This window comes from Stegastes partitus, unplaced genomic scaffold, assembly GCF_000690725.1.
Source record: "Stegastes partitus isolate 25-593 unplaced genomic scaffold, Stegastes_partitus-1.0.2 Scaffold1026, whole genome shotgun sequence".
Lineage (NCBI taxonomy): Eukaryota > Metazoa > Chordata > Actinopteri > Pomacentridae > Stegastes > Stegastes partitus.
In genome coordinates this window covers 189990-208801 of record NW_007578757.1, presented here as the reverse complement: position 1 = coordinate 208801, position 18812 = coordinate 189990, and the positions used below count along the sequence as shown (strand labels likewise).

General features: G+C 41.4%; 1 protein-coding gene across 1 annotated transcript; it reads left to right on the top strand.

Moving 5' to 3' along the window:
* The first annotated feature begins 1647 nt into the window (after positions 1-1647).
* On the top strand, positions 1648-18611 carry tent4a (terminal nucleotidyltransferase 4A). The gene is made up of 13 exons (XM_008295167.1): positions 1648-2689; positions 6417-6540; positions 8749-8795; positions 8905-9025; positions 10069-10176; positions 12343-12471; positions 12713-12926; positions 14062-14188; positions 14276-14379; positions 14590-14771; positions 16373-16531; positions 16724-16897; positions 18381-18611. The coding sequence occupies exons 1-13, from the start codon at positions 1824-1826 to the stop codon at positions 18543-18545; spliced, it is 2520 nt and encodes an 839-aa protein (XP_008293389.1). The 5' UTR covers positions 1648-1823; the 3' UTR covers positions 18546-18611.
* The last annotated feature ends 201 nt before the right edge of the window (positions 18612-18812 follow it).

Genomic DNA, 18812 nt, shown 5'->3' with positions numbered 1-18812 from the left:
CCTCATTACTATTCAAGCCACATGCAGCTTCAGACAAGTGCCTGCTTCCTTAATAATATCTCCTATCACTGTTATGCCCATGAGCAGTGTTGTTGACTTCTCCAGCCCTGTCTCTATTTATGCATGTGTGTGTGTGTGTGTGTGTGTGTGTGTCAGGCATCTGTCAGCCATGGTCCAGTCGTCACCAATGTGGTAATCCCATAAAAGCTGACAATGAGGCAAACCAGCCTTGCAGTCACACTCACACTGGTACACAGTGTCGGCATTTGGCTTGAGAGGAGTAACCCATTCAGTGTGTCACTCAAATGGCCGTGCTTCATACAGTGTAAGATAGAGGGAGATAGAAAGATAAGCTTGGATTTCTACAGGCGTACAGTGGGAGTGAGCAGCTGCGTATATGTGTGCCCGAGTGTGTTACACAGAGAGCTACATATCCTAGCCGACACATAGTTTGCTCTGGGGGGTTTTCCTTGACTCTGTCACATGCTGCACGTGAGCAGCAGAGGTTGGGGGCGGGCATTATGCAAGACACCCTCTCCCTCACTCTCTTTAACATGCATACGCATCCCAGAAGGTGCTGGTTATGTCTTATCCAGCCTGCCGCGGCTCCATCACAGAGCTTAATGGGATAGGAGACGGCTGTTACTGGGGCTGATACAGAGTCTGGAGTGATCAACACCACCTGCTGTGTACTACCCCCTTCAAAAATGAGCATTTGGATTCAGGGGCCGCAGCTTGCATCTGAAATAATAAACAGAAAAAGAAGGAGCTCCATTTAGACAGTGAGAAAAAAAACAGAACTCTGTGCTACCCTGTGGACTGCAGTGTGAGTGTACTGCTGCACGTACATATGTATGTGAGCAGCATCTAAAAGGCCAGAGGTTGTGATTGTGGACCCCTGCTGTGTTACAGATGCCAGCTGACAACAAGATGTAGTCTCTGTTTAATGTTTATGTAAATTGTGCTTTGTTGAAGTGTTTTAATGCTCTCTTTCAAGGATTTAAAATATTTGTAGTGGGGTTTTTTTTGTTCCTGTTAGAGCTTTCCTATGACATGAAGCTGTGGATTAGCCACAAAGAAAGAAATTCCCCAGAGGGCACCAGACTCTTAATGTCTCCAAGCTCCACAGCACTGCATTTATAAAAATATATTTCATCCTTAAAATTTCTGTTTAATAATGACAGCTGTGTGCACCTCGGATATTAACAGTTATCTATCATTCCTGCCAAATTCAGTCGCTGTCCAGCCTTATATTGATGGGGGATCCCCTGTGAACCCACCCACCCTTTTCCTCCCCCCTACCCACCCACTGGTGATGGCAGGGAAGTTGAGCTCGTGTGCGCAAGGACCTCTGGGTTATCAGGCACCGCTTCGGAAGCCTCTGTTCCAGGATCGCTTTATTTCATCACTGACATTTTTACCGTGCGCTTCAGTTGTTGTTCAATTAAACGTATATCAAGTAATTCAAACATTTATTCTGTGCAGTTCATCAGCCGCCCAGCTGAGGGGTGATGAAGGAGTGGGCGAATGGGGGGCGCAGTCATCGTTTAAGAAACCCCTGCCAGAGCGCATGCGCATGGATTTGAAGAGAATACGCCATATTGAATTCCCGTAGGAATCAGCTAGCATTTTTTCCAGCTAGCGGTGTAAAGGGGCCACTTTATCAATGGTCCTAATTCGGTTTAATGTTTAAATTCGTCTCTTTTCGTAATCCCGGACAGCGTAGCGACCATTGAAAGGTCCAGGGAGCGGCGCAGATTCACAACGGGCTCGCCTGTGTTAGTTAGGTACTTGTAGGGGGGTGACCAGAGAAAAGAAGTTGAATGGATCCGAGGGTAGCTTGGATTCAGCCCGAACAGAAAGGACCTGCGAACGCCTTATGGATGCACGTCTGGGAGACCTCTCAGGGAGTACGGACGCTCTCCGCTCAGCAGCAGCTCCACAATCAAAACCACAACCAGTGTGTGAATTACGCGGCGTTGGATGTTTTAAAAAATGTGGCGACCGCGGTGGCATCGAGCAAGAGCGTTTGCAGCAGCAGCAGCAGCAGCAACGGTAACGTTACTGCCAGCCTGAGCAACGGCAGCAGCAGCAGCAGCAGCCATCACAGCATCATGAACGGCACTACACACAGTAGTAGTATTAACGGCACTGCGATTTCCTCGCTGGGAATAGCGCTGTCCAACGGGAACGTACACAACTCTTTCACCACGACAAACGTCGCCGAAGCAGGTGAGGGAAAAATCCTGCCCCAGAAGACGGGATCCGTCTCCTCTTCGTCTTCACAGGAATCCGGGACGGACAGTCCCCCTTCTAGCTGCTCACTTGAGAGGACTATGGGTGGAAATGTGACGGGCAACATGAATAAAAACGTCGGGGGTGCCAACCTTCTCTTCAACTTGAGCGACAACATGGACAACAATGTCAACCTTTACCACCACCACCACCACCACCGTCACCTACAGGAGCACCCGGCTTTCAATTTACAGCAGATTTGCGTGAAGCGTTATCAGGTTCACCCCTCTGTACCTGTAAATCACACACACAATCACCATCCAGGCCGAAGGAAAAGTGACAACAAGGCGAGCACTTATGGGATGAATTACTTGCTTTCAAACTGCACTAATGGCAATTATGCGAGCACTTGGACGCCCTGGAAGACGAGGAAGTACAACCCCGGGGTCCTTGGGTGAGTGGCTGAGCACAACACCCCTGGGGGGTGGGGGGGGGCTAAACTTAAGTAACGTCTGTCTTTCAGTGCTCGTTTAAATGGTTGAAAGTTGTTTGCATTTTCTTACTACCAAATAGAATCGTATTTATTTGTCTGCTAACGCAATTGCACACAGTATTGCAGAATATTTTACAGTTGGGCTGTTAGCTGGGCTTTTTTTTTTTTCCTTTGCCGTTGGCTGGTTAGCTAAATCACTACCGTTAGATAACTGCGAGAAGACGACCAGGGCTGTGATTTGTCTCCTAAAGTTTAAACTGCACCGCTTAAAAAACACACACATTTTCCAACAAACTACACAGAACTACAGCCTAATGTGAGCAGTTGTGTAATAACCACAACGTCGAAGTTTGTTGGGTCATTTATTTTAGAAGGTTTCCACCGGATTTGCTGCCTTTTTTTTTTATGTAGTCCGTTTGTTAGCATGACAGCTAACTTAGCTAACGGATTTCCCTTTAGCCTCGACGTTAAGTCAGGAAGCTAGCAATTTAAAACTGCATTTCTAGACTTTTTTTGTCAAATGAAATTGAACAGAATAAACTCGAAATAGCAAAACAAATAAATATAAAATACCAACTCGTGCTAGTAACTGAACTGTGACACCCGGAGGCGAGCTCCTGAGTTAATTGCTTGATTATAGAAGTAGTAGGTTAGTATGCCTAAACGTAAAGGAGAATATTATATGTTTTTATAGTTTTTAATGAATTTTTCTACACTTGTTGAAAGTAAAGTTGAGTTACGTGTTTACTCCAATGTATAAAGTTGTGGATAATTTCTCTCAAGTTTGAATCTGGGTGCACTCACAGAGGACTGTCTTGTTCCTGGTTATTATTTATCCATCAGCCTGGCATACCATTAATGGGTGGGTCTTAATGTACTTAGATCCCACTGATAAAAGTGACCAGACTGACCACACATTAACTGGAACATATATTTCAAGATTAGTCTTACTTTCTGTTTCCTGTGAATGCTCAGTTGGTGTTGTGCAAATGTGTGACACCTCCACTGTTGGTGTAATAAGAAGTGTGTAACTGAATATATTGGGATTATTATTTTTTTCTTCATAACTGTGATCATTTTTTGCACTGACAGAAGCCTTCCTACCAAACAAATGACCAAAGAAGTTCCAAATGTGTTGCAAGAACTTGTGATATTTGTAATGGCTGCTTGCACCCATCTGGGAATTTTCTGTACAACGAATCAGTGTTTGTCAGGAAAGCAGTTCCACATGCTCTGTGCTAAGTTTCCCCAATGCCTCTAAATCTTAGTTAACTGGAAATCTGAGTTGCTTGCTATGGTTTTGTCCCCACAATGAGTGAATTAATATCATCTTTCATTTTCCTCAGAACATAATTGGTTGTACAGGTTTTCTTATGCAAGTTTTGGCTTGTGCACTGACTAGTCTTGCATTGGTTTTCCCTCAGGGGTGACCTTTGTAGTCCAACATGGGGAGATAGTTGCGCTTCAAAGCGCAATATAAATAGCTTTATTGTTACACTGGATCAATTTTGTGATTACCAGAGATTGAGAATGGGTTAAAGTTGAAGTGTGAATGCAATAAAATAAATTGTTACAGCAGAGTGTGCCGGGGAATATTATTAATTACTTGGGCCTTAAAGTTGTTGAAGTGTGTTTGAAGTTGGAAGCATAAAGAATGTTTGACCTTAAGCTAGTTTGTCAGGGATCGCTGTAGTTGCAGTTCATATTTAGACAGAGAGGTGCCCAGCAATACCTATGTTCTCTATCAGTGCTGGACAGTTGACATAGACACGCCCTGGTCCGGCTGGTTTGCTGGCAGAGTTTTCACCAAGGAGTGGGCACATGGGCTGAGTGCATTTCCTCCAGGGCTCTGGTAATTGATTGTGACAGTCCCCCTGTTCTGTATTTCACACTGACATCATGGCATGCATTCCTAGAAAAATGAATGGCCACGGGCATGAACAGACTTCCACTGTTCGAAGGCATTTGACTGGTCAGAAATCTTTACATTAACGTGCCCGTCTGCGGTCAATCGCGAAACCGTATCAGCAGTGAGCCTGGGACTCTTCGGGCCTAGTCTGGATGATGTGGCCCTCAGTGTTCTACTAAATCCCCTTTTACAAAATCTCAGGTGTGTGTTGTACCTTTGTCAGCACATGAACCACATGGCCTTTACTGAAGATCAAAAGCATTCTGCAAAGTGTTTCTTCTGCTCACTATCACTAAATATGTTCTGACTTATTTTGTGGCTAGTTGTTACCATAAGGGCTGCAATTACAGAGTACTATACATGTGGCCACATCTAGGTTAGAGAAAAAGGGTTTGATTACAATTAGTTTTTGCCTCTAAAAGGATAGAAGAAATATTTTTATCATATTTATTTAGACTGAAAAAATAAAAACGAGGTCAGTGACAGGCTAAAATGGGTTCTGGGAACAGTTGCTAAAGATGTTCTGATCAACTTTTTTTATTTTTTTCCATGGGTCTGATCCAAGTCTTTCATTAAAGGACATCTTTAAATCAAATCCAATGGTTACTGATAATTTGCATATATAAAATACTGATTAAATATCAATCTGGTACACTGGTGAGTTGTAGCCTCTAAATTTCATGTACCATTTTTAATTCCTGGTCCAAACTGTTACTTTTATCAACCTAAATTACTGCTGTGATAGTAATAAAAGCCCATCTGGGATAATGTGTTTTCTGAAAATGACAAATGCCATTAGCAACAGAGAAGACACATCAACTCTTTTGTAGTTGCAGAAATACTCTGTTACAGAGTGATGCTGTTGAAAACAATCTTTGGTGGAGTACAATCTGCAGAGAGCACAACCAAACAATAGCCAAGATTTTTTATTTTTTTTTTGGCCTGTCATGAAGTTACTCATGAAAATAGACCTAACTGAGAATGGCAGATCTCAATTGATACAGGCAGCTTTTGTCATATGAAATGTTGAAAGTAATCAGGATGGACTAAATGAAAGGGTGATTCCTGAAAGTTTTGAACACTGCCAATAAAAAAAAGAAAAGAGCAGGGTGAGATAACTGAGTTGTTACTAATGGAGCTTCGTGAATTTTGCCAACCCAGGTGTCGGAACAGAGTCAGTGACCTGTGTGACCAAATAATTTCTCACTTCACACTCTCATGTGCAGTGAAATGCTTGCAGTGTAGATGCTGGCTGTCATTAAGGGAGAGCAGCGCTGCCAAACTAGCAGGCTGAGGTGGACACACAGTAGAGTAAAGAACAATCATATTCTGACTTAAACATGCCTGGACCTGCCCCAACACGGCACCTCAGGATCTGTTAAGGATATGGCAAACATTAATAAGAAACAATATGGATTAGTCATGTCTGGTTGATACCTGATCCATTCAAGTACAGTGTCAGCAGCTTAGTTTGTTGCAGTGCTTCTCAGTTTGTTTTTAGGGGTATTGTAACTGTTCAGACGCTGATAAAAATGCATTGTATTTCCACTAGAACATACTGTTCAAACGGTTGGTCTGGCTCTTACATGATCGGGGTTTTAAACAGCGCAGTGAAGGATAGATCAAATTGTGAGCTGTATACTCATTTCGAGATAGCAATGTGAAATATATTAAGATGGTTCCCATTTCATTCTTTCGGTTATTTATGTGTGTGTGTGTGTTGTGGAAGCATCGGAGTGGTGAGAATAACCCTTGTTGCACATCCTCCTTTCTGTCCAGGCTCCACGAAGAGGTGATGGACTTCTATAACTTCATGTCTCCTCGGCCAGAGGAGGCAGCTATGAGGAAGGAGGTGGTGAACCGGATAGAGATGATCATCAAGGAGCTTTGGCCAACTGCAGATGTGAGCTTCACACACACACACACACACACACACACACACACGTGCCTCTATTCATTTGGATTACCTCCCTTCAGGAAATTAATATCTTAGAGAGCGCAGTCTCTTAAATCACACAGTTCACTCTTGGAGGAGGAATTATTGGCACAAAGACAAACTGTAATGTCAGATTGCTCATAAATCAGCGTTGAGATGTTTTGATGGACCTTTTCTTTTAAAATTGTAGAACTATTTGTACAAGATAACGTCAGTTTATATTGACATTTAGTTGTATATCCTCTTTAGCATTTTGCATGTGTTCACATGGATGAGTCATAAGAACATGTGACTTTGCTTTCAGTTATATTGCTGGTGGGTAAGAATTCAGGTTAGTTCAGCTGAAGATTTTACTCCTATACAACTGCTGTAAGGATGGTTTATTAAGTGACATTTTATTGTTTAAAGGACTAGTTTGACATTTTGGGAAACGATGATCACTGTCATGTCAGAGGTTAAAACGGAAACAGCTTGCAGGTCTTAGCGTAGCTTAGCTTTGCATGAAGACTGTCCAAAGATATCAAAATCTACCTGTTAGTGCATCTAAAGCTTGCAAATTAACATGGTAAATCTCATTGGCTTAATACAAATGACAACCTACTAAAGTGTAACTCAACAAGTTGTAGTGCTCGTGTCCATGATTGGTTTAAAGAGCACAGTCCTCCACCAAGGCTAGTGCCATATCTCACAGTTTTAAAGAAAGTGATCCAGTTCCTGGTACTGCATTGACAACATACCTCCACCTCGATGAGGAATAGTTCCCCAAATCTTGATGCAGAGTGGCACTGACAAGATACTAAGCTGTTGTGTTCACATGAACGGGGTATGTTAAAAGCAGTCGACAGTGACAGTCATGGCAGTATCTATCGTTTCTTTTTTTTTTTTTCTCTCTTTCCTAATGACAGAAATGATCCAATCTGTGACTCAAAAGCAGCGATTTGATCTGAATGTGAGATTTATGATCTATTGCAATCCTTATTAATGGTGCTTTATCTGCTGGACAGTTTCACAATGGGCAACCTTAAAGTGACAACTCTAGAAAATTACTTTGCCCATCCAAGAATTAGTCACATGACATCCCAACTCCTCTAAAACCACAGTTTGCTTTTATGTGACATGTAGGGATTTTGATGAAATATCATAAGTGTAGATTTGGTCAAGTTTTCTGACAAAACAGCGCGTTACAGATGAGCATTTCAAGGATCATCAAAAAGCTAAAAATCCAATGATTATTTCTGTTTTTGCACATTTTGGTTCTAATTTTACCCTTTTTTTGGGCTGTTATTTCCTTTCAAGCTTGATGGCAAGTTTCAGGGGCCACAGGGTTAAGAGTCACACTGATATTTAAGAAACACTTGTCTATGTTTGTGCCCAAGTTTCTTTTAAAGCTAACCAGCAAGTCCCTAACCTGGAGCTGATTGTAGTTTCTGTAGAAGGAACAATCAGACTACAGATTAGAAATTTTAAAAAGTAATTAACCCAAAACTAGTTATTAATCAGTGTGCTTTAAAAAAACAACGAGTGCCCATTTATATTTTAAAGCACTTGCACTTTATACGTGTAGAAGTGGGGATGGAGAATCTTGCAGTCAGTTTGGAAAAGTGCATGGAGGTAGGGTTGATGTAATGCCCCTCTCATTACTTAATCATGTAAAACACGCGCAGCAGTGATTTGTTGGCTGCCAGTCTCCCCCACTTCCACTGTGAGCCACATTGTCAGGTAAATGGATCAAGTCTCTGATTTGTACCAGCCTCCCTTTTCATTTCAACCCATTAATCCTGTCCTGTCCTTGTGCTATTGCCTTGTCGTATTTACCAGACGGAAAAGGAAAGAACTTCACTCTGCTTCCTTTTAGAGAGCTTTCGCTTGCAGCCCCCAAGCACAGCAATTTTTTTCTGAGCCATTGTATACTTAATTTGGCAGCATGCTCAACTTGGCATTGTTTACAGTCTCTGAAGTGGAACCCGGAAATACCTCATTCCTGGTAGTTTGCAAACATGCGAACTGGATATACAGAGTTTTTTTTTTTTTGATACAGGATCTATAGTTGTTGCCAAGTCGTCTACGGTTTGAAGGAAATATGAGAGAATGTCATGTAAGCTGAGTTTATTGCTAGCAGTTCAACTACAGTGATTCTGGTCATTGTTTTCATATTTCTTGAACATTGTTTTCCAGGTCCAAATCTTTGGCAGCTTCAGCACAGGGCTGTACCTTCCAACAAGGTAAGTCGTAGTATTCATAAGTAAAGAAAACTACAAGTATCAATTTCAGTCCTGATGCTTTTCTTGCTGGGTAGTAATTTAATGTTCTTACCACTCTTTCCCCCCTCAGTGACATTGACCTAGTGGTGTTTGGGAAGTGGGAACGTCCCCCGCTGCAAGAGCTAGAACAAGCTCTTCGCAAACATAATGTGGCAGAACCTTTCTCTATTAAAGTGCTGGACAAGGCTACAGTGAGTAGAGGCAACCAGGCTGTGTTTCTCAACTGTGCATACGTACATATTTCATCCTGTGTTCATGTTGTGTCTTGAAAATAAAGCCAGACTGCTTTGCATCAACAGAAATAGAATATAGACTTGAATAAAATAGTGATTGACTGTTCCATATCGTGATGCAGTGATTAATGATTTGTGTAATAGGATTGTTTGACAGTTCATTTTCAGTCCTCGTAAAGGTTTTATTCTTCACAACAAGTGATAAAATATTACAACCAAGAGGAGAACTGGAATACACCCAGCCAAATCAACATTTGGCAGCACTTTTTACATTTCTAGAAAAGTTGTCCTGGACTTCAAATGGTCAGTTAGAGCTCTAAAGCTTTGACTCATCCCCTTTGTCATCAATGGAAGGATGCGAGAGGGAAAAAAAAAGAGGAAGCGCAATATACTATGAGGCTCAATTAGTGTCCTCCATCTGTTTGCCTGATAGGGGGCACATTTTGCCATTTTTGTTGAACTTTATGCCTGTTTTTTTCAGGATAAAAATGAGTTGTTTATTGGCCATCAGTGTGTTGTGAATACTGAAATGTATATTATGTCAGCTCTAGCGCAAGCAAAAAAAAAAAAAAATCCATTGTCATTGTCGTCATCTGTTCAGCTGAGATCAGTCCAGTCCAATTCTACCTTAACTCCCCTACATTTTATCAAAGATAAGCCACCGTTCCACAGCTTGGCGTAATGTGTGCACCTACTGTGGTGAAAGTGTTTATAGCTGCAAGTCCCGCAGCGTAGTTTTAGAAATGATAGCTCAGTAACCCACACGCTCATTCTGCGGGGTGCGCGCACAAGCAGGCAAACCACGGCAAGCTGCAATGCCTTCTTGACTGACACGATAATAAGTAGTTAATGGCTCAGTTTTCATTTTTGCATAAGCTATTCCTTCTACAAGCTTGCCAATTGTGACAGATGCACCACCTCTTTGATTTCAGCACACAGCGAGTATGTTTATGGATACTGAGGTGACTGTAATGTTTGCTATTACATTTACCTTCTTTCAGGTGCCAATCATCAAGCTGACAGACCAGGAGACTGAGGTGAAGGTGGACATCAGTTTTAATGTAGAGACCGGAGTCAAGGCGGCAAGCTTCATAAAAGACTACGTGAAGGTGAGGGGCCCTTCTGCCTTTGGAGGCTGTTGGCTACAGCTACATGTGTTATTTTGCTATGCTTTTAATTGTTGAATCTGACCAGGAAGCAACAAACAACAGACAGATGTCCATTTAAGACAGACTAAATGATATCATCCCACAGTGCACATTACAAGGAGTGAAGGGACAGAGCAGGAAAAGGTCATGTAGACATATTTGAATTTGTAAAAAAAAAAAAAAACCCACAAGAGGAGTCACATAATTACCATTTTACAGTGGGGTCTAAATACAGAACTTTGGAAATTCCCTCTGTGAACCAGGCAAGCCAACAGTTTAAAGCATTACACTTCACTTCACTCCCATCTTGTGCTGGCCCATCTCATTTCCAAAGTGAAGCTGGAACAGACCCCAGCAACCGTGCTCAGTATAATCTCCACTTAACTTGACCTGAGTCTGTGTGTTGCTGAAGACTCGGTTGCCAAATCTTCTCAGCGGTGGTAAATTTCACCCCGTGGCTCTGACAGAATTCCTGCTGAAGGTGGATCTCTGCCTGCTTTAGTCACGGTTATAGTAGTGAATCCAGCAGAGGAATTCCAGGTGCTGACGTTCCAGCAAGCTGTCAGGTTTTGGCATTTACCCATTGTTGTCGTTGCATGTAAGTATTCTGATTCTCTGGGAGTACATGTCAGAGCTTGAAATCCTGCTGTTGACAACCTCGCTCAGTGTCAACTCAGCAATAGTTGATGTTGTTAATGCGTGGGCGTGACACACTCCAGTGCAGTCTTGCCATGGAGAGGTCACCCCAAAGTTAATTCTCGTATGTCAACCAAGCTGCTGCTCCATTGGCACACATGCACCCACACACACACACACACACACACTGCCAGGGGGTTATGCCTCCTTTTCAACAGGATATCTGAACATATTTGTAATTCCAATTTCCAGGCCCCTCTGGGGTTTCATAGGACTCTCAAATTTATACCCTTTAAGAAAGTTTGACCCAATTATTCATGTGAGATAGATAGATAGATAGATAGATAGATAGATAGATAGATAGATAGATAGATAGATAGATAGATAGATAGATAGATAGATAGATAGATTACTTCATTGTAATTCAATCAGTACATTAAAAGATATTAAAATGCATTTAGAACGAAATTACAAGCACAGGTCACAGACTAAAAAGGAAAAAAAACTGAAAAACCTAGAAATAGTAAAAGAAAAAACGGGTACCTGAATAAATATAACTAGAAACCATTGTAGATTGTACTAAGGGCCTAAAAAAATCAAAAATAAAATAAGAATATATAAATACATACTCAAACCAGTATTCCACTGCCACAGCTGAAATAAAACATATTGTACCAAGACAAATTTTTGTACCGTATGAACGGGTTGTTAAGTGTCCTGAGAATTTAGAAGTCTAATGGTGGAGGGGTGAAAACATAAATAGAGTGTTATAACAATTAGGTACCAAAAAAATAGCATTATTCAACATTTTGTTTTCAGCAATAATCATGACTTTAGCGAGGCTTCCTCTGGGTGGTTTTCAGCATTATGGCTTTCTAAAAAAAAAAAAAACAATGAGACGGCTTGATCCAAGAGTATGGAAACGGGTCGACATGACAAATTTATAAAACCACCTCAAGCGACAGCATGTCCACTGCATCTACCACTGATGCTGCAAGTAGTTGTGGTAGAAGTTATGCTCGAGCAGCTTACGCCAGATGCTGTCATAAATGTCTACTGCAAGTTGCATGTACATTATGTCATGTTAATGATTATAGTTGCTGAATCAAGTCATAATTTACAATATTGAGTGGACCCTAATTTAAATAGAAAGACTATATGCTTTTGAATTGCTGCTCAGTAATGATTTCAGCTGAGCGGTTATTTAGCCAAAGATTCACACCCCTAATGATATTATAATTAATGACACATTACAGTCATTTGGATGATTTCCTCTCTTCACATTTAATGTAGTCTAGCCGTATCTCTAACTCACTGTATATCATCACAAACCTCTAGTTCTCCTCTGGAACATATACGACTGGAGCCTGAGTCGGTCTTTCATCTGCTTTTTCTTTTTAAGATTCAGTGCTGTACTCCGTTCCTCGTACTTAATCCACAGTTTGAATCAGCCATTCTCATTCCACGTCTGTCTTCGCTGTCTACTTTCAGGAGTATCCAGTGCTGCCTTACCTGATCTTTGTTCTGAAGCAGTTTCTGCTGCAGAGAGATCTAAACGAGGTCTTCACCGGGGGCATCAGCTCTTACAGCCTCATCCTCATGGTCATCAGTTTCCTACAGGTACAGTAACAGCCTCACAGTGGTGGAGCGTGTCCTTTTGTAGCGCTGCTGCTTTTGATATACAGTATGTATGACAGTAGTAGCAGCAGCAGTAACAATATTCATAGTAGAATTTGCTGTTTTCAACAACATTCATAAAGATGTTTAGGCGTGGTGGTGTAGGCTGACATAAATCATAATCTCAGCAATAGCACTTGTCTTGGACACATACTAATCCAGTCTTCCTGCCTTCTCTCCTCAGCTCCATCCTCGTATTGATGCCAGAATCCCCAGTGAGAACTTGGGGGTGCTGCTGATCGAGTTCTTTGAGTTATATGGCCGCCATTTCAACTACTTGAAAACAGGGATTCGCATAAAAAATCGAGGCGCATACATAGCCAAAGAGGAGATAATGAAGTCCATGACAAACGGATACAGGCCATCCATGCTCTGCATAGAGGACCCACTGCTTCCAGGTGTGTTTGACTTGTTTACGCTGAATAAAACATATTCTTTCAACCCAAATAATAGCTGGATCTGTAGACAAATAACCACACTAAAGACTATTTTTCTATTAATTAATGTATCGACTGTTGTACCAATTACTAATTTTTCTCAAAAATATCAAATTGTCTGTTTAATTTAAGTTTATTTTATTTTGAGGTTTTAAGCTTTATGAGTGTATTTAACAACTACAAGGACAAAAAGATATTGAAAAGCTCTGCCTGCTAATGAACAACAACACTTTGAGTTGGTTTGGCATCTTCCAGAAAAGCGTCTTTGTGTTTTCTCTTCAGTTGTTTGTGCAATCCACTACTTCAAAACTCTGCACCTTGCACAGACCACTTTGTTGTTCTGTAATCATCAGAAGTGTTCTCATATTCACCAAGCCTTGGGTCTTTGGGAACTTTTAGACCAAACTCCACTGCAGTCACCACTGCACCCAACCAATGGCCTGCATCATTAGGTAGTGATACTGAGGAAAAACATTTGTTACCATGAACTGAAGCATTTCAGAAAATCATTTTAAAAATATGTCCAACCGTGATGCATTTTTCGCTTTATCATTGATGAAGCTGACTCGTTGAAATTGCCTGTTTTAGGCACACAAAAAAAAAAAGAAAAATGATTCTAATGAAAAGGATTCAGCAAAGTTCAACAACCTCACCTTTCAAAGCAGTTAAAATAGAAATACTGTAACAAATCCATGACTTTTTAAATTGAAATAACAGTTTGAAGAAGCCATGTTCATGAAGTGTTCTCATTTTGGCAGCATCTGGTGGTGATGTCAAGAATGACACGTTGGCAGGCAAATGAAAATGTTTCAACCACATCAGTTTTCGCCTGCACTGATTCATTTTTGTCTCCAAACAAAGCACAGGCAATCAGAATATTTTTAAAGATGCGCGCCCACATAATAAAATGACATATACTGCAGTGATCATAAACTATATGGTTTGATGTTAAATAAGAAGTTGTGGTGAAGCCATGCTCGGCACATTTTGCACACAATAGTAGCAAGTAATATCACAATTGGTGGCAGTTCTACAAAATGTCTAAACTCTCCTTGAATGTCACACATAACTAATTTAGTTTCTTTTTTTCATGTAGGTAATGATGTGGGGAGGGGATCCTACGGTGCCATGCACGTCAAGCAGGTGTTTGACTATGCCTACACTGTCCTGAGTCATGCTGTGTCTCCACTTGCACGGTCATATCCCAACAAAGACTGTGAAAGGTTCGAATCAAGTCCATTGAAAAGCGTTATAGAAACCATGGATACGAGTTTTGCTCCTTCTAAAACGCTTCTCTCTCATCCCTGCAGCACATTGGGGAGGATAATCAGGTTGACCCAGGAAGTGATCGACTACAGGGAATGGATCATTAAGAAGTGGGGGGGCAGGGACTTGGCACGAACGGACAACAGAGGTACAAATCATCAGATTTTAATGTACTGTTGACCTTAATGTCTCAAGATATGCAGAAGATGTATGAGGAGGTTCTTGGTAATTTGAAAAGTAGGAAATGCCTCATGAAAATGAAGTTATCCACTTAGTAAAGTTTGGAGAACAAATGAATTACTGACTTTTTGATGAGTGTAGCTGTCAGTGTCCTTACCATTTATTATTTTTTCTTTAGTGTCGCCTCCCAAGGAGCCAGTGTTGGAGCAGGAGTCCTGTGTGCTGGGGGGTGGCGTTGTGTCAGAAGAACAGCAAAGGGACTCGGTGTCCCCCCATAGTGCAGACTCTCCCATGTCCATCTCCAGCCCTCAGCAGCACTCGTCAGCCTCATCAGTCTCCTCACTGTCTGGATCTGACAACGTAAGAAAACACATACGTAGGAGAAGCAAAAGAGCACTCTGTAAATGAGCAGTTAAAACATTTGTGTCACTGCAGGTTAGCTCACGTTTTTCTTGTAAAGTATCTTTCAGTGGAGGCATCCCAGTAGCCTAATGCTTAACACTTAGAACCAGATGCGCTTTGCGTCCACAGTCACATCCCTTCAGATCAGCTGATTTATCCTTGAAATATTTATTGCTGAGAAGTGGAGCACCCATCAAATAAAACTGCACCACTTGACCTTTGCAATGATGCCAGTTGTTTGTCTGTGTGACTGGGTGAGGAAAATGATTTCTAATTTTCATCAGATTTAATCATAATTACAATCCACATACACCTCTGCACCCATTTCTTTTATTTAAATTCTCCTGAACATATAATTGCATAGATATTAAACACGTATTGGACGATGAGCAGAACTGGAGCTTTGTAATTATGGTAGTTATTAGCATCCTCATATCTTGATTAATGTCAGGGCCTATTTTAACACTTTTTGAATTTGTCAGAAGGCTACGCTCGTGTACAACACATCAAAATAAACAGCAGAGCTTACACTTACCGGTGATACTAGTTGTAACCGTCAGTTTCAAGCTTAACTAGAAGTTGCTGGACATCTTCACCTGCACGAAAAAGCCTGTGTTTGCTACAGCATCCACAATTTAAAGTTGGCAGAAACAGTGAAATGACAGTCTGCTCTGATATTTGATGATCTGATGTATCATTGATTTCGACTGGCCCGATATGCATGTTGTAGTTTTTTTTTGCGTTCTCGTGTGCACAGAAATATTTTTGAAAATATTAGACTTTTTTTTTTTTTTTTTAAATTCTGAGAGGGAAGGTATCTAGCAAGATTTTTTTTTCTGCACCATCTCCTTTAGGACATTCCATGTTTTTTTTTTTTTTTTTAATTCTGAGAGGGAAGGTATCTAGCAAGATTTTTTTTTCTGCACCATCTCCTTTAGGACATTCCATGTTTTTCAAATTTACAAGTCATACATCATCCGAACTACATGGTTGGGATTTTTGTTAATCTTAGTTTCATAATATTACTAGAACATTTTTACTTGATGTAAATGCTAATATGGACAAATATGCAAGTTTTAGCATATTTAGTGATGAGGCAAGGATGTTGGGGGGAAAAATAAAATCCAGCTCATCAGTGACCCTTATAATGAACAAGGTAGGAGCTTAGACGTAAAGAGTTCTGAAGGTTGAGATACTACTTGATGTGCACGGTTTTATTCTCAGCTGTTGGTCCTTTTTTGCATCCCTGAGACCTATTTCACTCTCCCCACATTTCCTATATGTCTGTTACAGACAGTGTGATGGGCAGCTTTTTCCGGTACCAAACACCGGGGACCTCTAAGCATGGAAAATGATTGATTGCAAGTTTAGTTTCCTCTGATTACTGACAGCCGGCATAGTGGAGTTACACCAGTAGCTACATCTTGCTGTGATATGATAGCCTTTTTTGTTCCCTCTAACCTATCTGGTAGAAATCCACCCTGCTGGGGTCTAATTTTATTTGAGTATTTAGATGCTAGCATACAGCAAATACAATCTCCTCCTCTGTGATCTGCCAGGACTCTGATTCAGCGTTGCCGTGCCCCCTCCCTCCGCCAACCCTGCCAGCATACCCGTCCTTTCCGGCTCTCGGCCTAGCTTTACCACCAGGCCTCAACATGGGCACCGGCAAGCCCGGCATGGGAGGACACCATCTGCTCCTGCCTCCAGGTTCACAGGTAGGCACAAAGCAGAGGCTGCAGGCAAGAGGGGTTGCATTTGCTTTAGATCTTGTATGGAAAATTGGAACATTGAAAATGATGCCCTGGTTAACATTTGGATTAACGTTAAGAGAACTATATATGTACAATTAGTAATTCATTGCATTTTTTCTGAATTCCTAATGAAGTGCTGTCTCTTCCATCCCTCAGGCTCGCGTCTCACTGCCCGGTGGTCTAGCAATGCACTCCATACCTGGCAGACAGGTGTGTATAGACACCGGGCTCCCCCCCTTCTTCCACATGCCCCCCCCAGCCCATGCTCATGCCCCTGCCCCCTCCAGCCCCCAGCCTCAGCCCAGCCCCCACTCCAGCCACACACACAAGGTAGGCGCCGGATGCCACAAACACACTCAAATGCACTGTCAAGACAACCTTGTCTCACACATGGGTTTACACTCTTTCCATCTCATATTTTCTGTCTCTCTTCAGATTTCTTCTGTCTTTGTTTGCTGACTCTTTCCTCTCCATTACTCTCTTCAGACTAGTTGTGTAACAGGTTACATAAAAACATCAAATTACCATTTGCAACCCATAAATGCTCAGTAAACAACAACAGCCTCACTGCTGCTCTGAGGCCGGATGTGTCAACATCTGACGTTTACCTTTTATTAGGGGAAATTACTCGGAACAGTCTGCAAAACAGGGACATGATTCAAAGTGGCATCATCCAATTTGGAGTTCTTGCTGCCCGATGGCTTGCTAAGAGTTAAAAGAACAGCATTTATTTTGTTGCTTTCTCAGAGAGTTTAATGAGAAGATTGATACAGCAGCTTGTTGGTTTTGCACAGATTAAACAAACTAGGTACCACCTCTTAACAAGCTTTTTCCACCTTTCTACAGAACAAGCCACCTGTTTCCCTTTTCCAATCTAATTTAATTCTGTTTTAATTATATCGTTTCACAATTCGTCATCTCATAGCACGGTGAAGACCTTACAAATTTTAACAGAGAACCTGACAAAGCCAAAGTTCCCTGTGTATTCCCTTTTAGCAAGCGCTTTGCAATAGTGGAAAAGAACGTTAAAAAAAAACAAACTCCCCTTTAACAGGAAGAACAGAGAAAAAAAAATCTTACACAGTACGGGGCTCAGGGAGAGCAGCCATCTGCCTTGACTGCTTGGGGTGAGCTTTATGCTAAGCTAATTATCTTCTAGCTCTGCCTTCATATCAGGTGTACTAGTGGTCAACGAATATGGTTTTTAAAGCCAATTCCGACATTAATTACTAACAGTCCAAGAGACCAGTAACTGATATTTGGAGAAGATATACATTTGCAGTAAAAATAAAAATCTTGATGTCAAAGTTTACAATAACACAAAACTTAATGGAAATGCCTTTGTTTATTTATGTTTTACATATAGTTAAATAAAAGAGAACTTCATAGCATTTATCTTTTGTAGTTGATAGGGTGTTATTTGCGATATATAACCAGTCGGAGTGTTCTGTTCGTAGGACGTTGTTCGAGACCACAGGCATCTGAATCAGTCTCAAAGTAGAGTATTTTTAAATAACTATCTGAAATCAGATTTTTTATTTTCTATTTTTTTTAAATGACACCAATAAACACTAAAATGTTAAACATCAGTTCCGCTAATGAGCCGTGCTATTGATTGGTCGACCATGAAAGTGGAATCGTCAGCTGTATCTGTTGTTTTTCTTTCTTTCTTTCTTTTTAAAAAAAATCATATTACACACTTATTTTTTCATTGTTTTTTTTTTCAGTCTTGTTTATCGTGCTGGTGTCTCAACACACAACGATTCACAGAGGACTATCATGAGTAACTTTTTTTTCTCTTCTCCCTCCTCAGAATGGAGCCAAGTTCAATGTGAAGGGCTTCCACAACCCGCCGCTGGTCAACAACGCTGTTCTGGCGAACCGCGGACACACGCACGCTCACACGCACACACAATACCACCGCAACACTTGGCGACGCAGGAAGAGGGACAGCCTGCCGGTCAGCCTCAGCAGATAGAAACCACTCCTCGTCCCCTAACTGTTCCTCCTCCTCCTCCTCCTCCTCCTCTCTGGCTGCAAACCCTGGCTCTTCGTTCGTCTTGAAGGAGGATGGACAGGCAAACAGAGAACTAGAGACCAGCAGTTTTCACTCTGGGGCTGCCTCATCACGGAGCAGCCCTCAGCTCTGCATCTTCCTCCTACCTTTCTATCTGTACCTTTCCATTTCTGCATGACTTTTGTTCACAGTTTTTTTTTTTTTTTTCCAGTATTATTTTCCGCTCAG

Excerpts from the sequence above, each read along its gene's own strand:
- tent4a (XM_008295167.1), top strand. The coding sequence starts at position 1,824 with ATGGATCCGAGGGTAGCTTGGATTCAGCCCGAACAGAAAGGACCTGCG. Across the intron at positions 9,026-10,068 it reads AAGTGCTGGACAAGGCTACA|GTGCCAATCATCAAGCTGAC; the intron begins GTGAGTAGAGGC and ends ACCTTCTTTCAG. Across the intron at positions 14,380-14,589 it reads GGCACGAACGGACAACAGAG|TGTCGCCTCCCAAGGAGCCA; the intron begins GTACAAATCATC and ends TTTTTTCTTTAG.